This window comes from Haliaeetus albicilla, chromosome 7, assembly GCF_947461875.1.
Source record: "Haliaeetus albicilla chromosome 7, bHalAlb1.1, whole genome shotgun sequence".
Classification (NCBI taxonomy): Eukaryota; Metazoa; Chordata; class Aves; order Accipitriformes; family Accipitridae; genus Haliaeetus; species Haliaeetus albicilla.
Window position 1 is genome coordinate 33,849,958 of NC_091489.1, and position 20,419 is coordinate 33,870,376.

Sequence of the window (20,419 nt, forward strand, 5' to 3'; positions counted from 1 at the left end):
TTGATTTAAAAAAAAATTGAAATATCTCAAGCTCTGAGTCATATGTACATAAAAAGATGTAGATGAACAAGCATACACGTGTATGTACAAAGCTGATGACAGTTACTGAAATGCTAAAAAGAAGGCAGGTGTACCTCTTATTAAAAATTTGATAGCTTTTAACTGATTTTGATGTATTTGTTCTAAAATTATTTCAGTATTAGAAACAAATTGTCATTCTCTCTGTTCAGTATATAAACAAAAGTTTGTATGATTGTTTTTATTGGTCTGCCCAGAAAGTATGCAGGACATTCTGAAAATAGTAACAGATTCTGCAACTAAGTGCCTTAGTACAGAGTCCTGACTTATGCATGTATAGGTGCTAGATAGCTGACCTGCTTCACGTGTTGCTGTGACATGGTGCTCTATTTTTGTTAATTTTACTCTCATAATGCACGTTCTTCTGGCGGAGCTGAGCAGGTGCTATATTTGGTCATAGCCACATAGTTAAGAGCCATGAAAATTATCTCAAAAGTTACAAAATGAATTGTCAGTTTTCATCCAACTGGAGATGTTACAATACAAAATGGTATTTTTAAGCTGGTATGTATTGTCTCTGCATGGTTAAATATATTCAACTTGAAAGCATTTCTGTATACCATACTTTATACCCTGCGTTATAATTGAATACTATGCAGGAAGGGCTCTTAACTGTTGAGCTTAACTCCTGTACTATTTCCTCTGTGTTATTTCGTGCACTCAATAATAACCTTGAATGCGCCTGTTAATAGGACTAGATTGTGAAAATGTTTTCATTATAAGAAGTAAGATTTTTTTTAATACCCTTCCTCTTTAGTGTCTATTCTGGTGAGGTTTTGCTAGTTAGTTATAGCCGTTCATCCTTTATACCTTACTTAAGCTTTTAATTTCAAATTTTGTAGTAGGCATAGAATTATTTGTAACATAAATCCCTGAAAAAATAAAATTTCATTTTCTTCTTACTCATAGTGGCAGCTAGACTGTCTTGCTTGCTTGCTGAAGCTGATATGCCAGTTTGCAGTTGATCCTTCAGATCTGGATTTAGCTTACCATGATGTCTTTGCCTGGTCTGGTGTAGCGGAGAGTCACAGAAAAAGAACATGGCCAGGCAAATCAAGGAAGACTGCAAGTGACCATGCAAAGGGCCTTCATATACCTCGTTTAACAGAGGTAAGAGATAAACAGTGTGCCCATTTTGTGAACTTTAGAAAAATGACTCCTTTGTTGTCCGAGGCCTTTGTTATCGTAATGAAATAATGTAGCAGAAAAGTTGCTAATATTAATCTATATCCTACATGTTCTTCTCTAAAAAGTATTTTAATTACTTTAAACCTGGCAGCTTTAAAAGCTGGAACCAGAAGGGGTTTTGGTGATTGGTGAGCACATGAATTGGGAATTCAGAATTCCAGTGCTTTATCCAGATTTCTTAGATTTTGTTTTCCAAATTAATTAGTCCTTTTTTTTTTTTTTTTCCTATGGTAACCTGTTATATGGGCTGTCCCTATCCTCACTAATCCATTTGAGATTCCTCCTCCTCCTTAGTGAGTGTATGGTAAAGTTACCTAAACCTGTAAACCTTCCTACCAGATTCCTGCATGCTAGTTTCCTAATGTAGACCAAGCAAATGTAGTATTTTAGCATCAGAGATACGTTCACTGTGAATCAATTGATCTTGGGCACAGGACCAGCTGTGATTGCCAGAAAGTGCGTATCTGAACTGTGAGCTGGAGCTGGACTTCTATTTGTCATAGTCATACATGGAAAGACCTTAAGTATTAGTTATTTTTGACAAAACAGATCCCTAAATTGCCAAAGCTACTATGATACAGGGAAATTATCAAATGTATTGGATTTTTTAACATTGGCTGTGTGTAAATGCTGCTACCAGTTTCTATAACTGATTTTAAATTTTTAATTGTCAATTGATAAATATTTTTTATTGCAGTGGATTTGCTATCCAAATATTTTAAAAGACTTTCTTCAGACTTTGATTTGAAAATTCTGTGTAGCCTGTCAGGTTCTCTAAAGTTGAATAATTTAAGTGAATATATAGTCAATAAAATGTGTTGATCACAGAGATAAGTGAAATTTACATATCAAACCTCATCCTCAACCCTGTCTCCTCAAGCCTAAGGTTTTTTAAAAGGAAATGAATAGTCTATGCTTTTAAAAAAAATACTGTGTTTTTAATAAAAGGATTGAGTAAATGGTTGATTTTTCTATTCAGTTAAATTTTCTTTCTCAGAGAAATAGAATGACATTTTAGCATCTAGACTTAGTCAATGAAACACAGGATTTTAGATCCGCTTTAATGAAAAACAATATAAGTTTTAACTATGGAGATGCTATGATTTGTCTTTTGCTCTTCCTCCCTCTACACAGGTGGGTTTGTTTTAGATTCACACAGTGTATATAATGTAAAAACAGATCAAAAAGCTTGTTGTTATATTAACTGTTTGTTTTTTTTTTTTTTTTCTTTTGACTTCAATTTTTAAAGGTGTTTCTTGTACTTGTCCAGGGAACCAGTTTGATTCAGCGACTTATGTCAGTTGCTTATACATATGACAACTTGGCACCTAGGTACAACATCTTTTTATTTTTGTAATAAAGCTAATCAAGTGTGCACATTTTCATCGCTGCTTTAAATAAAGTAAATAGCTCTTTCAGTTGTAGTCCCCATTAACACCCATATCAGAAATTTAAGTCTATAGGCATTAGACTTGCTTTTCTTAGTCACTTCTTCTGGTAGTTATTCTGCCGTTATAGGAGGAGTGAGAGAGAGGAGAGTGGCGAGAACTCTCAATAATAAGGGTATAAGACACAGAGCAACGAACTATATATGGTATGCTCTCATAAATTCTCATGCCAAAACTATTTATTTGTTCTCTCTGTAGCAATTAACATTCTCAATTTCAAGCCAATGTAAAGGAGAAATTGAAATAAATTCACTTGTAGGTTTTTAGTTGTCTGCTGGTTTTGACTTATTTTTTCCCATCCTAATAACATTAGCTTATTACTGCTGAAATTACCCGTATTGTTTTAGTGAGTGTGCATGTACTGAAGGCAAAATTTTACCTTCAGAAATGGACTATTAGAGATTTTTGTACTTTTTGCCTTTTGTCCTGAGAAAAGCAATTCTGTGTAAGACTGCATCATGACAGTTGGACTGATGGTGGGGAGGTCAGGTTTTTTGCTACATTTGCTGTTGTAGAATTACTTGATTCTGAGTAATGGATAGTGTGTTTCACCATACTTTAAAAAGATTGTTAAAGACATTCAGAGCATTTCCAGTCAAGTCTGCAAGTGTGCCTAACTTTAACCTCTAGTTGAGTTGCAGGAATAATTTTAAATATATATATAGTATGGTTTTGGTTTCATAACCTTTTATTGCAATTTATAAAAATGTAAGTAAATACATTTAAAATTTGTCTAAAGCTTGCAAATGTTTGTTCAAAGTGTGGTTCTTTATGAAGAATACTAGCTTTCTTCTGTAGGGGTCAGTTCTTAGTTCCATTTACATCATCTTCTTTTTTTTGGATAAAATAAAGGGGTTGTGGGTATTTTTTCTTGACTTAACCTTGTAGTCAGTAAAGCTTTAAGGGGGTGACTTGAAGATTTTCATTGTTTTATTATTGTTGCCAATTTTGAATACTGCAAGAAATGAATCCTTTTAAGATCAAAATTTTAGTTTTCTTAATAGGTAGTTAAGAGTAACTGTGTTGTTACTTGTGTGTTCTTGTATTTCTAAGTGGTAATCTGTTATGTTCTGTGATAAAGTTCAAATGGCTTTATCTTCTTCCCGTTCAGGGTATTGAAAGCTCAGTCTGATCACAGATCAAGACATGAAGGTTAGTGCTACAAAATAGCTGTATGTTATGAACTAATAGTAGTGAAAACATATTGAAGATAAGTTACATGTTTGATTTATTCCACCACTAGAATGCTATAAAATTGTGTTCCTTGGTAGTGTGAGGGCTGTTATAATCTAGGTGGGAATACAGAGAGGTGCCAGAAGACTTGCCTGGCTTTCCTTCTCTGAAAATTGTTTTATATGAATTGAAATTTTGTACTGTAGCAGCCTTCATCTCCAGAACAGCTGGTTTTGGCAGGAAAACGAGCTGTATTCTTATCTTCCAAAGAGCAGCATGTATAACACCACAGGAGTCACCAATAGTCACCTTTATTCTGGTTTACAGAAATCATTCTGGGCCCAGAATTCCTTGGAGCTCCCCCATTTATCACTCTTGTGGAGGTTTCTTACAAAAGGTCTAAATGACCTGTGTCAATTTAAGTCTGTATCAAAGTAATTGTCAAAAGTACAGTGTAGGCGTGCACAAGTAAAGGTATGTCCTCCTAGGCTTATACGTCATCTTCAGTTTTTCCCCTTTGTTCTGCCCTGCAGATGTTCATGTCTATGCACTTGAATTCTCAGTAAATGCTACGTAACACCTACTGAAGTCTTACTTTTAGCTGTTAAGAAGAAAGGAACAGATAAACTAGTTACTCCGGGGAAATGTTTATGTTAAGACATGATGCTGCCCATTAGCAAAGTCCCAGCTCACTGCTTAAGTAGATATGCAGGAAAGGATTGTGCCCCAGATTGGTAATACTTAGAGTAATCTAATTGTCATCAGTAGTGCAATGGTCAGTATTTAGTAAGCATATTGGTAAAATTTTGAGTTTAGGTCGTATCTTATGTGCCAGTAAGGATTTAGCCTTGTACGTTAGTATGACTGAAATGAATGTTATATGTGCTAGAACTATGCAGCTCTTCAACCTAAAAAGCCTGTTCTGTTAGTTACAGCGTGATTTACTCTTATATGATTTTCTTTCAGTCACTCATTATTCAATGTGGCTCTTGGTGAGCTGGGCTCACTGCTGTTCCTTGGTGAAATCCAGTCTGGCGGACAGTGATCATTTGCAAGACTGGCTAAAGAAACTTACCCTTCTTATTCCAGAGGTATGTTAAAGGAGAGGTTATTGCATTACTAATTAGTGCATAATATGGAACAAGATTAACTTTGGTTTCAAGCTACCATTAAATTCAAAACATTGTTTCATGCTAAAGGTAGACAGGATCTGACTCAGTTACTTGCAGTCCTGTTTAGGAAGTAATCAGTTGTAGTTAAAATACCATGTAAGGTGGCACATTTGTGGTTGATTGCAAACCAGTTTATAAACTCTCATCTTTGTTCTTGGCTTCTGTTTGAAGGTAATTTTTTTCATTGTAATTTGTTGAAATATGTGGGTGATGCCATCTAACATGGATTAGTCTAAATATACTCCCCCCATTATATTTTTTTCAGCTATATTTTTATCACAAAATGAGGTGGATGAGAGTTCATATGAAAATCTTTGTCATTACCAAATCTTTGCCTAGCTTTTAAGTAATTTTTTCTGAACTAAGAAAAACTTGAAAATTGCATAAAGATATGCATAGTAGAAAACTTGTATTTACTTGTGATTGCTTAAAGGTGCAATATGGACACGATGTGATAATTGTTATCTGTTGCTTTATTACTCAAGCACAGAAAAAGCTTACATGCTGACTCTATTTAAAAACCCTGGAAAAGAGAGTGCAAACTTCCAAAGCTGGATTAGAGATAGTCTGTGGATATTTTTCTTAAGAAAAGAATAAAACAAAGAAGAAAATAATTCTTCTAGTGAAATTAAACAAATTAACCATATAGTTAGGAATGAGTAAGTGTAAGTTCCAGCAGCACATACATTTCCCTAATTTGCCCAGATGTGATATTTTCTATTTTACTGGCTGTAATCTTTACTGTAGAAAATACGTAACTCAAAAGACAAGGGGCACAGACAAATGAGCTTTTTTGTTAGAATGGTATCTTTTGCCTTTTTCTGTAAGTAATTTAAATGTACTTTATTTGTAATATGTGTTTTTAGAAAGACATATTCTACCTTGATAACCTGATATTATGAGAGGAACTTATTATGTACATATGAAAGAAAAGTCAACCAAAAAAAATAATCTTCTAAATAAATCATGTAGTCATTTAATTCTTTTATTTTTCATAAAGACTGCTGTTCGCCATGAGTCTTGCAATGGTTTATACAAGTTATCTCTCTCTGGTCTGGATGGGGGAGACTCAATTAATCGATCCTTTCTGCTGCTGGCTGCGTCAACGTTATTAAAATTCCTCCCTGACGCTCAAGCTCTGAAACCAATCCGGGTAAGAACTTTAGAAATTACAAGACTGTATCAAAGATCTATTTAAACTTACTTTTAATGTAAAAAAATAAAAAAAATAAAAAAATAAAAAAAAATAGCACGTTATCATTATGTCTGACAGTCTGACATACTGTTTCTGATACACTGAGATATTAAGATTTTTGGTTTAGATGCTTCCAGAAACTTCACAAAAGTAGTTAAAGCTGTAACACTAGAGTAATTTAGAGCTTGCCTGTGCTGGGAGAAATGCAGAATAGCATTTAGGAAGTACTCTTGTTCTGGAATTGTAGTGTCCACACAACACACTGTTAGGGAACAACAGTTGTGTTTTCAGTATATTCCTCAATTTCCCTTTTAAATGTAGGTAAGCCCATAAATAAATCAGTGCGTTGTTTTATGTGTACATATATAGCCTCTGTTGTTGTGGCTTTATGTTATTGTTCCCCAGTCAATTGCTGCTGTTTTTCTGTTGGAGTATTGTCCTCACAGCTCTACTAAATAGAAGAGATTCTACGGATGCTTTCAAAGCTACTTCAGGAGGAGTTCTCACTGTTAATGTATGGAGGTTAATAGAGATGGTTTGAACTAACCTGCATGATTTTGTCTAAAGTCAGTTAGGAATTGTAGACCTAGCAATGCATATCAGGGGAGGCTGTGCTGACTTCAGCTGCTGTAGCCAGATCTGAAGGAGAGCACTCGTATGGATTTGTATGGTTGTCAAGTGTGAACCTGGATTTTGGTTCTGTCAGGCAGTTATTCTTGTGACCCTGCCTGGCATTTGATTTCGGGTGAGAGTGGTTCATTCAGTTTAAGTCTGCTTTCATTTTAAACTCTGTTGATATTAAAAAAAAAAAAAAAAAGGTCAATTAAAACAATCTACAGAACATTTTGCCTTATTTGACTCATTTTCAGAAGAGTTTAAAATCAGAGTTGTACAAACTAATGTTGAATTCAGCCAAAGTTTCTCATGTTTTGTCTAGTCTAACGCTGAACATTTTTGCAATTTGCAGTGGGTAGGATGGAGTCAATGCTATTCTCAGTTTTTTTAGGGGTCTGGCAGATCGTCCTGATAATCTTTCAAGAAAATCAATAAATATTGCAGAAAAAAAATAGAACACACACTGTTACCATTGTAAAATACATTGTTCTTTTACTTGGCTTATCTTAAATAGGGGCTTGAAGAAAGTAATATTTTTGTAACAGTTACTGTGTTTACTGCAGTTTTTTGTCTGATGTACTTCAGAACAAAAGCAGTTTCTTTTCACAGATAGAGGATTATGAAGAAGAAACAGTACTGCGACCAGGTTGTAAGGAATATTTTTGGCTGCTGTGCAAACTGATTGATAACATACATGTCAAAGATGCAAGTCAGGTAGGTTTTGTTTTGCATTCATATGACTCTCTGCTTTCTTTAAATTTGGGTATTCAGACCACTTTTACTTCAATATGAGATGTTTTTATTTAAGATACAGTGAACTACTGTGAACAGCTCTTGGATCTTTCCAATCTCCCAGCTTTCCCTACTCTCTGATGTGTATTTAGTGGCTTTTGGCCAAAGGAAGCTTCAGATACTGAAGCTGTAGAGTCAAGAAGGGAAAATGGGTATAATACATAAAGAGGGTGAACTTAGGTGAAGGTAATAGACATTGGGAATACTGTAATTAACTGTGAGATTCACTCAGGTAATTTCAGTGCGGCCTACGGAGGAGATAATCAAGTGTTTGACTAAAGCTGAAAGAGGAAAACATTTCAGTTAACAGCCACTTAGCACAGTTTAGAAAACTTACAACTTTTGAAACATCTTTACAGGGTTAAAGTTACCTTTTAGGCAAACTCTGCAACTGCTTGTGCTGGCTGGTGACCCTACATAAATCTCTCTAGTTCATTCTCAGTGTTGTGTCAGGAGTGTGGGAAGGGAAGGAAGGTAAAGCCTTAACCCTGGTTTCTCCAGAATGGGAAAGTCTTGTCCTCTCCTGATTCTGGATGGTCCCAGTAGAGGCAAAAAATTTTGCTCCCTTCCCCCCCTCCCCAGTCCTCTGCTCAGTTTCCTTCCATTTCTGTTCTATTAATTGAATCTCTTAGCTAGGCTACAGTTCTGCCTACTTCTGCTGCATGTTGCTCAAGCGAGAAATGCTAATGGGACTTTCCAACCTTCTGATGACAAACTGTGTATTCTTGTGAGAAGTAACAGTTAAACACTTCTCTTTAAAACACTACTTTTCCTCTTTTTTCGGTATGATAGAGGTAGTATCTTCGTGGGGTCTGGAGTTGAAAAAATAAATGTTACTTCATTTGAACTGTACCACATAGATTTTAAAAAACAGTTCCATGACATTTATAAAAAAGTATTAAAATATTGTTGCAAGCATGTTTGAAAGATAAGTTTTAATTGTCCCTGGTTTTCTGTGTGCAATAACAAAATTTCATCCAAAAGTATAACCATGGTTTCAGACTAGGCTTATAAATTGTAATTCATGAAGTGTGTAATTGTTTTCCATTTATATTCCATTTTCTTTATTTTTAATCAGACGACACTGCTTGATTTAGATGCACTAGCAAGACATCTTGCTGACTGCATTCGGAGGTAAGGTTTGCTAACAGTAATTTCACTTGTAAGTTGCATTATATTTATTGTTAGTGGGACAGAGTTTTAACACTTCCTTTGTATATATTCGTGTATATAGCAGAGAAATTCTTGACCATCAAGATGGTAATATAGAAGATGATGGACTTACGGGACTACTTCGTCTTGCAACAAGTGTTATTAAGCACAAACCACCATTTAAATTTTCTCGTGAAGGCCAGGTAAGAAAAGGTCACTGAAAGACCGCAAAGAGATCAAAATAGTGTCATCTTTTGTTACTATACTTTCTTCATTTCACCTTTTTTCCACCATTTTGATTGCAGGGCTCAATATATGAGGGTATATCATATTTTTAGCTTTAGGATGATGGATAAAAACACACATATTGTTCCTTTATTTAAGAAGTAGCACATACAGTCCCATCCCTTCCTTTCCTAACTGTATTTCATTTCAGGATGGAGTTCTTACATCTTAGAAATTTTATTTATTTTCATTTATTATCTTTAAATGTTGTTAGTATTGATCAGCATGAACTGGTTTAAGTCATTAACAACAGCTGCTTTTTGACCATGTCCTGAGACAGTTGTGATCTAAAAGTAGCTTTTAAGCTCTACATCTACACAGTGGCAGACACCCGTTAGAAGAATATTACATTCCACCTGTTCTTGTAAGATGGGAGAGTGGCTAGGCAGGGGAAGATGCTAAAAAATTTCTACTTTGTGTTTTGGGGCCACGTTGTCTGAAAAAAAAAAAAATCTGTGGTGTAAAAGCTGACTTAAACTGATGTTTTTGCCTGCTGTAAAAGCTGACTTAAACAGATGGGGTTTTTTCTATAGACTGTACTGAACTTACAATTAGACCTTAGTGAGGTTTCACCAGGGAAGTAGTCCCCTGTATCCAATTATGTTGTATATATCCTGTCTGTTTACTCTGTTATCATAAAATGGCCCTGAAGGTAATTTTACTATCCAGAAGTTTTAATAGTGTCCACATTGTACACTACCTAACTTAAAGTTACATTGCTGACAGCATTTTAAAAGACTACTGCTCTGTAATTCTCCTGGAATAAGTGTATTGTAAGTATGGAGAGCTTGCAGATTAAATTAGAGCAAGAATTCAATTCACAGAGTGCAGTGTGGAGGATGATGTAGAAATTAAAATAGAAGAGGTATGCACAGATCAGATTTATGTAGCTTGGATATATGAAAAATATAAGAAGAAGACAAAAGGGAAGCTTAAGTAAAGGGGAATGACACTATACAGAATCCTAAAGTACATTGGATGTATTTAGTATATCACAGGGAGGCCAGAAATTTGATTTGAAAAAATGGGTGAATGTGAACAGAGCAGTATCCATAAGAAACTTCTCAAAAAGAATTTCGCTTTGGTGAGAGACAGGGACTTAGTACATTTTCTAAGACAGTCATGATCTAGTATTAATTTTTTTAATTCTATGTTCAATTAAGAACACTTACTAACTGCGCATTATAAAGTGCATTAGTGAAGAGTTTTGCATTGTGTTCAATGTAATAGAACAGGATTGTGAAAACACATGCTTCCCTCTGAGCAAAGGCTGGTGAAAAAAATTCCAGGAAAATACACTGGCAAATACTGAAGATAGTTTAGACTTGCCCAGAGCATTCTGGTGCTCTGCTGTGCCTTTTCTTCCCTACAGATTCCTTCCCTTACCAAAGTAAACAAAATTATTGTTTGGCAAATATTGTCAAACTTTAAAGGTCACATTTTGTGACAACAATGGATACTTCATCTACTTTCTTTGATGCCTTTTATAGATAATCCCTGCCTACCTTATTCTACACTAAGTGGACAAAAATACATTTTCAACATATACTGGCTAATACATCTTCACTAGAAAGGTGTATCTTAAGGGCACTTTGATAGTAAAGAGAAATATTTTTAACAAGATTGGGGTTTTGCATTTAGCCTCTGAGCAAAATCATCTATAGCATTTTTTGTCTTCCCTGCTCCAACATGTCAGAATTCAATCAGCACAAATACAAGATTAAGGATGTTAATCAGAAAAAGATAGATCCAGATCTCTGAAGTTACTGCCTTTCTAGTCTGGGACACCTTAAGGTAATGGGTGTGTTAAAACACCTCTTTGAAAAAGGCTGCAGCACAGCACTAGGCTGCAGCTGAAAGCACAGTCTGAAACTCCACTTAGTCCATGCAGCTGGTCTCTTGATGAGCTGTAATCATCTACACCTGACAAGTATGGTTAGGAATGAAAACGAATCAGACTTTTGCCCTACAAGCACTCTGCTACAGACTAAGAAACCAGGTATCTATTTATTTTTAATGTTATGCATTTTCTTTCTCCAAGTGTGGAGAAACCTGGAAGAACTTTGTTTAACTATATTGGCCAGGAGAAGACCTTTCCATATTATTCAGCTCTAAACATAAGACCCTGGTTATAAGATTTTATATTAACACTATAGGAATTTCCCTGCATGCTGGAACAAGGCTTTTTTTGGTGATGTTGCTGTGTACTCTGCAGAAGGCCATTTTTTGAAATATTTAGGACTTAGATTTTACAGCAGAGCCTGCCTTTTAATGTTAAAAGGCTTCTTAACTGAATATACCTGAATGGGGAAATTCAGGAAGAACATTTTTTTTTTTTTAATTACACTGTAGTAATTGTAGAGTGACATATAATAGCTGGATTGGTAGCCTGTGCTCTACATATGGGGAAGAATTCTGTCCCTAAAAAAAACTGAAGAAGATATCTTTGGGGAAAGAAAGCAATCAAAGTTCTGCAGAGGTAGAGAATTTATTGTCTGATTATGTAGACAACTGAAATGATACACTACTGATATGATTTAATGATTAAATACAGTTTGTTGAGATTGCAGACATTTTACAGAAGTCGTGAAGTGCAGGCTATGGATCATGTCATCAGCCCTAGACATAAAGTACGCACATGAATTGCTGGTTGTTTAAGGAAATTTGTTGAAGTATTGCTTTATAAAATCTGTTCAATTTATTCTTTCACGGTCTTTCATTACACCACTTAAATTACTAATTAGTAATGTTTACTTCATAGCCGAAAGGTGAGGCAAAGCCTTTTCACCATTCTGCGATTCTTTGGAGGTGCTGTAGTTGTGGAAGAGTATGACCGCTTGTTCTTAGAGACTTATACAGATCTTTTTTTTTTTTTTTTTCATTATCCTTTTCATATTTTAGTTTTGGTTTATTGAATTAAATTAGCTACATAGAAAGAAGGTACTGAAGTTTAGACAGATCCATCTCATTTTTGAGTCTATTAATCTGGGACGGTAAAGATAACTAAGAGTGTGTAATATGTATTTATCATCCAAAGGCAACCTGACTTGGTACAGCTATGCCTGTGCCTTCTATAGTTCTGTTAATATTCCAAACATGAAACAGTACAAAAATACACTTGCAGTACACATGGTACATAATTTAGTGTGTGTTTTAAGATAAACTAGTGATTCATAAAATTCAAACAAGTAGGGTGATTAAGGTTATGTGCTGCCTTTTTCACTAGGAGAAACTAGTCTTGAAGTTACTAAAAATACATGTGTATGGTTTGTTAAATTAGATTATCAATCATGAATCAAGCATAATTTGTCATTCTTTTTCACTGAACATGTTTCTCTTTAGGCTATAATATGGTTGTAGTGCACTTTATGTGGTATAAAGTAAGTTGTTGAAACTTGTAGTTCAGAACTTGTATTCAAGTCAAAGTTCTGTAAATGATAGTGGTCTAGAAAGTCTATAGAAGTTTCTAGAAGATTGTTAGTACATGTCTGTTGTCTTTTAAGAATGTGTTCAAACTGCTAAATGTGCTGATTGAACTGTTTTACAGGAGTTTCTGAGAGACATCTTCAATCTTCTGTTCTTGCTGCCAAGTTTGAAAGACAGACAACAGCCAAAATGCAAGTCACATTCTTCAAGGGCTGCTGCTTATGACTTGTTGGTAGAAATGGTAAAGGGGTCAGTGGAAAACTACAGGCTGCTCCACAACTGGGTTATGGCACAACATATGCAGTGTAAGGACCTTTATTCATACATAGCTTTTGAGTATTTTGTGGAAAACTAGTCCATTTGCATTTGCTGTTCATTTTGGTTTTGTTTTGAATTTTCGGATTTATAAAGTTCAGTAGAGAAAACAAGAGTGTATTTGTAATATGGACTCTCGTTCTGAAGATTCTGTGTTTATGATGGGGATGGCTAGCCACCATTGTGAGCAGTACTGCAATCATGGAGTTTCCATTTCCTCCTGAAATACGTCAGAAGCATCTGCATTTAATGACTTTCTAAAACTAATGATCTGTTAAGAATGCATAGGTAGAAATGGGGAAATGCAAAGGTGACACACAATGTTTTTAGACTTCAACTGAATAGTGCCACTTTCCAAAAGTAGTGATGAAGAAAGATGTTGCCGCTAACACTACTTTTAAAATTCCACTTTATAGCTCTACTACTTATCCACCATCACTTACGGTACTGTCACAGAGAAGATGTAGGCATCTTTTGCTCACCTAGCAAATGAGTGGATTTAATCCCATGTATAATTTTCAGATCATCTGTTCTTAAATATGGGTTATTTAAAGTATGTGGTCCTGTTAAATGACACGGACACATAGATAACATTGTTAGAGTGGATTTTACATGTTTCGTTGGCTTGTGCTGGATTTTAATTCCTGTTTTCCCTTTCTAACATGAAGAAACATGGTATGTTTATATGTAAACCAAAGTATATAAACCACACTGAGGTACTGTAGATATAGTAGGTATTAAAGCACTGTCATGTTTTTAAAGTCTCTCATATCTTTGTAGTTTACTTCAGTCTATACCCAGATGTCTGCTTACAGTGTTAATACAATTTTGTTACGCTTCTTGGCTTTCATGCTTCCTGTGTTTTGGAAGCATAATTCCAATGTATAATATGTAAATTACCAAAATTTTAAGTTATTTAATATTTTATCTTTGATTTGCAAATTCTCATTATGCATTTTTAGCTTGATGCCCAGTTTAAATTCCTGTTAACCTGAGGACCTGTAATTTATTATAATCTGTGGAATTGATTTAGTGCCTTACAGTTCAGGAAGCAAAAGAGAAATCTGATTGTAATAATGTTTTGTGTTCTGCAGTCATATGCCTGGGGCCTTCTAAAAAGCCTCCAAAGTCTCCTATGTTCAGGGAAAATATTATGAAGAATATTTTTTTGAAAATATCAGATATTTCTGTTTTCTGTGAGTGCATCTTCTGCTGCTGAGGTTGTCTCTATCTCTCCAGGTGCAATCATTCATTTTTTATAGTTAGTATTTTTCTCGCTCTAAATCCCAGTGATTCCTAGGTGCTGAAGTTTTCCATAACATTTACCACAGTTGTTGCTTTCTTCCAAATACTCTTCTCTAGATTGTTTGTCCCTTCCTGAGTTCTCCAGAGCCATCTGGTCTGTGCTCCTGCTCCATATTTGGGATATCTCAGTTTCCCAAATGTTAATTTCTTTACAACTGGCTGGATGCTGTTGTCTCTTTCTGACGTGCAACTGACACAGGACTTCTGATACCTCATTTGTTTAAAGTCTTGTTATTCCATTGATGTGATCCAAAGATTCATAAAACTGTTTTTTTCCACTTTGCTTCAATCTGTAATCTTATTAGTCTTTAAAAATCTTAGTCTTAGGCCTGTCTCTCTGTTCTTCTTAGGAGAAACATTAAGGAAAATATTATAAATTTCCATCTGGTCTTTGGTTTTAACATTTCAGTTTTGTGGTTCACTGCAGAAATCTTCAATCCTGCTACTCGTACAGTTGTCCTCTAGTCTCACTGATTGCTGTCTCTGCTATTCTACCATTTTTTCCTCACACTCCTAACTGATTGAAGCCAGGATGCTCTTAAGAGATGGCTTTAATGCAGCAAAATAAAGTAAAATTTTCAAAAAGAAAACAACTTGTTAAAGGATATCTAGCATATTTTCCTTGGGACAAAAAAAAAACCACATTAGGGTTCTAATTAAAAATTATGTTACTAAGACTCTATTCTGGTAGTCATATTAAAATGCACAACTGTATACTGTTCTTCAAACTTACACTACTATTAATAATGTGAAGTAGTTGTAGTGAAGTTTTAACTGCAGCAGCATTTTTCTTTAAAGCTTCCACTAATTTTGCTCCCTTCATAGATGGATAGAAGAAGAGAATGATTTGCATGCTTTTTTCTATTTCACTGTTACAGTGGTTTTAGCTGAAGACATAGGGGTGCCTCCATGCTTTTTCAGCAAGTGATACCGTAGGAAGTGAACTCCTAAGCAGCTGATGTCAGCTGACTTTTCTCCTCCTTTTTATTAAGAGGGAGGGCTAACAATTAATGCAGAGTCTGATCTTACTGAAGAGGGGATTGATTTAGATTCCCTCTGTGTTCATAAAATTTCTTGCAGTGTTTTGGAGTTTTGCTTTCTTTAAAGACCAAGACTAACAAAAACATTCAGTTCAAAGGAGGGAAACAAGACCAGCTGTTTAAGATAATGTTTAAGATAGTGTCTGATGTTATGTTTGGAGCAGAAGCATGATCACAAGGTGAAATACAGAGAAATGCAGAGTCATTTGAAGAGGAAGAAGTTCAGTTTTATTTTGCTTAAAGTAGAATATGAGTATTGTGAGTTTGCTTACAAGTTTCCCTCTCTCTTCCTGAGAAAAGGCTGATTTCTATAACGACAGTGAGGAATAAAGAAGATAGACATAAATAAGGCTCAAATTTACCTTTCTAGTTAAGATCCACATGCAAAAGGAAAGCTTTTATTATGAAAATGAAGACAGTCGCTTAAAAATCCCAGGGTGGAGGAAACAGGATCTTCCTGAGAAATTCTTTGTCAAATTTCTGAAAGCCCATTGTCAGACTGAAGTAGGAGGAAGATACTCCCAACTATTCTCATGAAGTATACAGAAGTCGTCTGATTTCTTTGTAATTACAACTTGATGAGCTATAAGCAGTGCTAGATGCTGAGTACTTACATCAGAAAGGGTGAATTAAGATGTTACAATTTAAGGATTTCAGTTAAGGGAGTGAGTTTTTTGTTCTGCCATGCTAAGTACTTTCTTTAGGAGGTTAAACATGGAGGAGAGCTTTGTTTCAACTGGCCAGTCAGCTCAGTGTAACCAGGTAACATGAGGTCACGCTACTGAGATTTGTTGAAACAGGAGAATTAAAACTCTTTCCTTCCCTACTTGAAGCTGCAGGGCTAAAAGTTGTTTTGATGCCAATGCCAAAGTGAAGATTACAACAATTATTTGTTGTGCAACAGCACATCTTGTTGGTCTGCTCTCTGAAGATGTGAGGATCTGTTCAGAGGATGCCAAATAGTTTCCTGAATTTATAGCTGGTAGTATGAATTGAGAAGAATCCTTAATGAGCTTTTAATCTTTGGCAAAATAAGTAAGGATTTAAAATATAAATCTTTAGCCCACATAAATTTTGCGGATTGTAAAATAAATCCAGATTACTTTTTTGCTTTTTTTCTTTATATTTGAACATATACTTCAGTAGAGGTGCTGAATTATTTGCAGGACACTACCTTTTTGGAGAATGATATCCTTGGGGATGACTGGCAAAGGTAGATGTATTGCAAGTTTTTGTGTCAAACTTCTTGCATACCAAGGAAGATAGGCTGCAGTGAATTTTCTTGGACACTGGATTAATTCCTCTGTAATTTAGTGCTTGTGTCATCTAGTTGCCTCTGCAGCTCAAAGATTAATTCCCCATTCCATTCTCCTGTGTAGTGGGATGCTAGAAAGAGAAGCCTGTCAGTGTCTAGAAGCAGTACTAATCCCTTACAAATGGTTTGTCTAGTCTAGTTACTGTCTTCTTGATTGGCAGATGAGGAGAACTTTCCCATTCTTCTGATTTCTTGGCAGCCATATCAGAACGAGGCTTATTAAGAAGAGTCTGTCAGGCTTGCCTAACTTGCTAGTGCCATGCTGTGTAAGAAATAGATTGCTACATCTGGTATGAAATATAGAGGAATAGAAAACTTACAGGAAAAGAAAATGTCTTTTCAGTCTGATTCTCTAGGCAATTCACTTCTTGCTTACCCCTATTTTTCTTGTAGATAGCAGATTTCTTTGGTATATATGGCTTTGAAGTGCAGTAAAAAACATTCCTTCTCTTCCTATAAAAACTGTTCCCAAGTTTATTCAAGCTTGTGTATAGTCAACCACTTCATTTCACTGCACTTTTTTGTCTTATCTCTGATAAGCATCTATTCATCTTCTGTACTGGTCAAAAAGATCTTTTGCTAGCCTGGCATTGTTTGTAGTAGATGTCATTCTGAAACCAGCTTCTCTTCTGAAAAGAAAGGTCTTGCTTCATGTGTGGTTACCCCTGATGCCAAATCTGTGTTTTGTTATGTGAAGGAAAGGCTCCCTAACTTGAGCCTCTGGGTGCCGAGACTCTGCTTTGCTTTCTTACGATGTGACATAGGGTGCATGGGAATGGGTAGTAGAAATTATGAGTAATTTTTGTGTTGGGGGAATTACTGGTGTATGTTTGGGAGCTTGTAAAGGTTGTATGTTATCAGTTAAAAGTATGTTCTCAGTGGTTTAGGCAGTGAAGTGTTGAGAGAGCTATGGTTGGCTTGTATTATAAAAAAACCCATTTCTTATGTAGAAAAAATGCATAGCAGCCAATGCTTAGAATTTATGGATGCACTTGATGATGAAAACATGATGTGGTTTTACCAAACTTTAATTTAAAGGTAGAGGCTGGAAGACCATTACTATATGTAATACTACCACTAGAACAAGTGTAAGAGATGATACTTGCCATGAGTAGTGCTTTGGAGAGCACAGCAAATCAGTTGCAGCCCAAAGCAGTGTGGCATCTAGAAGGGCTCGCTGCTGTATCAAGTGATTTTCCTGAGGTACCTATAGTGCATTTTCTTAAAGAGCAGGTACAGTCTGGCTCATGTCTGTAAATGTAGAATGCATAAACAGGATGCATTTTATTAATGTAAGCATAAAGCCTTTAATTGTATTTATGTTTTTGTAAATTGTACTTTGAATTGCTTTTTTTCTCTGTGTGTGATTCATATTTTTTACAGCTTCCCATGCACCTTACAAGTGGGATTATTGGCCACATGATGATGTTCGCGCTGAATGTAGATTTGTGGGTCTAACTAATCTTGGAGCAACGTGTTACTTGGCATCCACTATTCAGCAACTGTACATGATACCAGAGGCCAGACAAGCAATCTTTACTGCAAAGGTACGCTTTGGGGTCTTATGTTCCTTGTGTGGATTTTCATAGAAGTTTAAATTTAGAATCAGTGCAAATGCTGATATAGACTTACTTTTAAGACTTATTTCTTGATAAAGAATATTTCTTCAGGATTTAGTTTGCTTTTTGTTCAGTTGGATTCTTTTGCTGATGTCTAAAGTTAAGAGATTTATAATTTTTTTTTTAAATGTATTTGTAGTGCAGTAGGTTCTTAAGGTGGCATTGTAATAAAACATGTTCTCAAACTCATGTTTCTGTTGCTGTCAACTAGATTTATTCAAGTTTGGTTTTATGTGACTGGTCTGTTGTTTCTTAACTCTTAATTTGTCATTTTCTTAGAATAAAAGTAATTCTTCTTGAATGTTTATAAAGTCCCAGAGCATGTATCTCATGCTATCAAAAGTACAGCAAGTCCTATAAATTACATTGGTTAACTTCCAGAAATAGAATATTACTACTTCTAGCTATTTATTGTAATAGAGAAAGCTTTGTTTTGATCCCTGACATCAACAGAGCATATATAATGTGTGAAACACCCTAACTGGCAGTGACGTCATCATTTTTTGTTATCGTTAAGTTATTGGTAGATGTCACTTAACTTCATCTAGAATTAGACATTTATAAATAAAAACAAAAATAAAATAAAAGAGGGAAGCTCCTGGTCTGCATATGAAATGCATTATATAGAGGGTTGATCAGAACTCTCACAACGTCTATGAACTGAAAAAAATCATTCCAAAATTAACACGGTCTTTTGTAATACCTTCCCAAGAGCTCCTAGCTGCAGTAAATTTTTAGAAAATAGAGTTCTTTTACTTAGGTTTAATGTTGACATGCCAAAAAATGAGTAGGTAGTACTTTATATATAAGTGTAAAATAGTGTACTCTGTGTTCTTGTACACAGTAATTTTTCTTAATTGTCCATAATAAAGTGATTGGTTTTTTGTTTAAAAAGATGATTGTTTCATCTTTTTAAGGGCTGTTTTTGTAAAGTTATAAGCAAAAAGATGAAGTCGTCTTTTATGAATTTCTTTTAGTATTCAGAAGATATGAAACACAAGACCACCCTACTAGAACTCCAGAAAATGTTTACATACTTAATGGTAGGTACGAAAGAGAAGATTTTATAAAGTATCCTATTTTCAGGAAGGAAAAAAAAAAAGGAAAAAAAAAAGAAAAAATGGCAAGAAAAATGTAGTTACCATTCTATATGTAAATTCTTGTCAGCTTAAGTCCATTGTGCCTAAGTTTTGTAAATGAGTGTCTTAACTGAAATAGTTTTTACCCACTTTAAAGCTGTTATTCAGCAAATCAGTTAAGCAAACATTGGTGTAATAGTTTTCATGAAGAGGCAATGTAAATCCTAATCTAAGATAGTGTTTAATATTGGGCACCAACTCTAATGAGCAAGCACCAGCTCTCAAATGTTAGTGATTGTCTACTGTGTTCTTAAAAAAAAAAAAAAAAAAGTTTGTGAAGTGAATATATGGGAACGTCAGGCTCAGGTGCCACAGTCTGAGCATCCTTCATTTATTTAAACCTTTTACCCCCAGCACATGAACGCTCAGGTGAACACAGGGTGTTTACTATAGCTATGGGACTTCAGTTACGAGTGAGTTAACAAGTATGAAAATGAAGTCTGCTTTTTAGTTACAGTCATGGTGTAGCTGGGTATCAGGGTTGTGCCCTGTAGGGACACCCTGTGCACTTACATTGCTAAACCTCTGAGTGGTCCAGGAGCTCCCTGGCCAGGCATCTCCTTGGATGCAATAATGGTCCAATTTGAAACTGGGTAATTGACTGTACTTTCCCAATTAATTATTTTACTGATCGTTACAGGAGCCCTCCAAGTAGCAATCTGGGACAATGCTACTACTGCCTCTGCTGTGTCTAGTCCAGTTTCCAAATCGACTTTTGTAAATGATCAGTGAAGACTGTTTCTGCAGAAATGACTGCATAGGACAGTCTTTTGTATGGATTTAAGATATTTAAGAGATGCTTTGTACGTAGTTAAGGTGAATCGATAGAAATGAATTACACAGATGCTGGGGAGGTCATGTAGGACTCTTACCAGCTGGATTATAAGAATTTAGCAAAACGGTGATTTGAGGAGTTTTTCCAGGTCTAACTGAAGATAACCACTGCAAGGACCCTAGCAACAGACCCCCATCACTACCAAACACTGACTGTCCTGCTAGGATGTTTTGATTCCATATGTGAGCACCATGCCAAGATCCCAATAAATTTTTTTTTTTTTTTAACAAACACTCTGCCATGAGTGTCTCTCCAACACCATTGTTATTCATTGTGTTTTCACATGGACATTGAGGTAAAGGGTTCTGAGCTTGGTTCTTCATTTAA

General features: G+C 35.3%; 1 protein-coding gene across 1 annotated transcript in view; it reads left to right on the top strand.

Moving 5' to 3' along the window:
- The window catches only part of USP34 (ubiquitin specific peptidase 34), a 141,479-nt gene that overhangs the window by 82,830 nt on the left and 38,230 nt on the right, over window positions 1-20,419 (top strand). Inside the window, exons 34-44 of the mRNA XM_069787621.1 lie at window positions 988-1,188; window positions 2,516-2,598; window positions 3,826-3,866; window positions 4,854-4,978; window positions 6,060-6,212; window positions 7,479-7,583; window positions 8,740-8,795; window positions 8,896-9,016; window positions 12,646-12,829; window positions 17,883-18,046; window positions 19,096-19,161. Of these exons, the coding sequence (XP_069643722.1) occupies window positions 988-1,188; window positions 2,516-2,598; window positions 3,826-3,866; window positions 4,854-4,978; window positions 6,060-6,212; window positions 7,479-7,583; window positions 8,740-8,795; window positions 8,896-9,016; window positions 12,646-12,829; window positions 17,883-18,046; window positions 19,096-19,161 (1,299 nt within the window). The remainder of the gene's footprint in view (window positions 1-987; window positions 1,189-2,515; window positions 2,599-3,825; window positions 3,867-4,853; window positions 4,979-6,059; window positions 6,213-7,478; window positions 7,584-8,739; window positions 8,796-8,895; window positions 9,017-12,645; window positions 12,830-17,882; window positions 18,047-19,095; window positions 19,162-20,419) is intronic.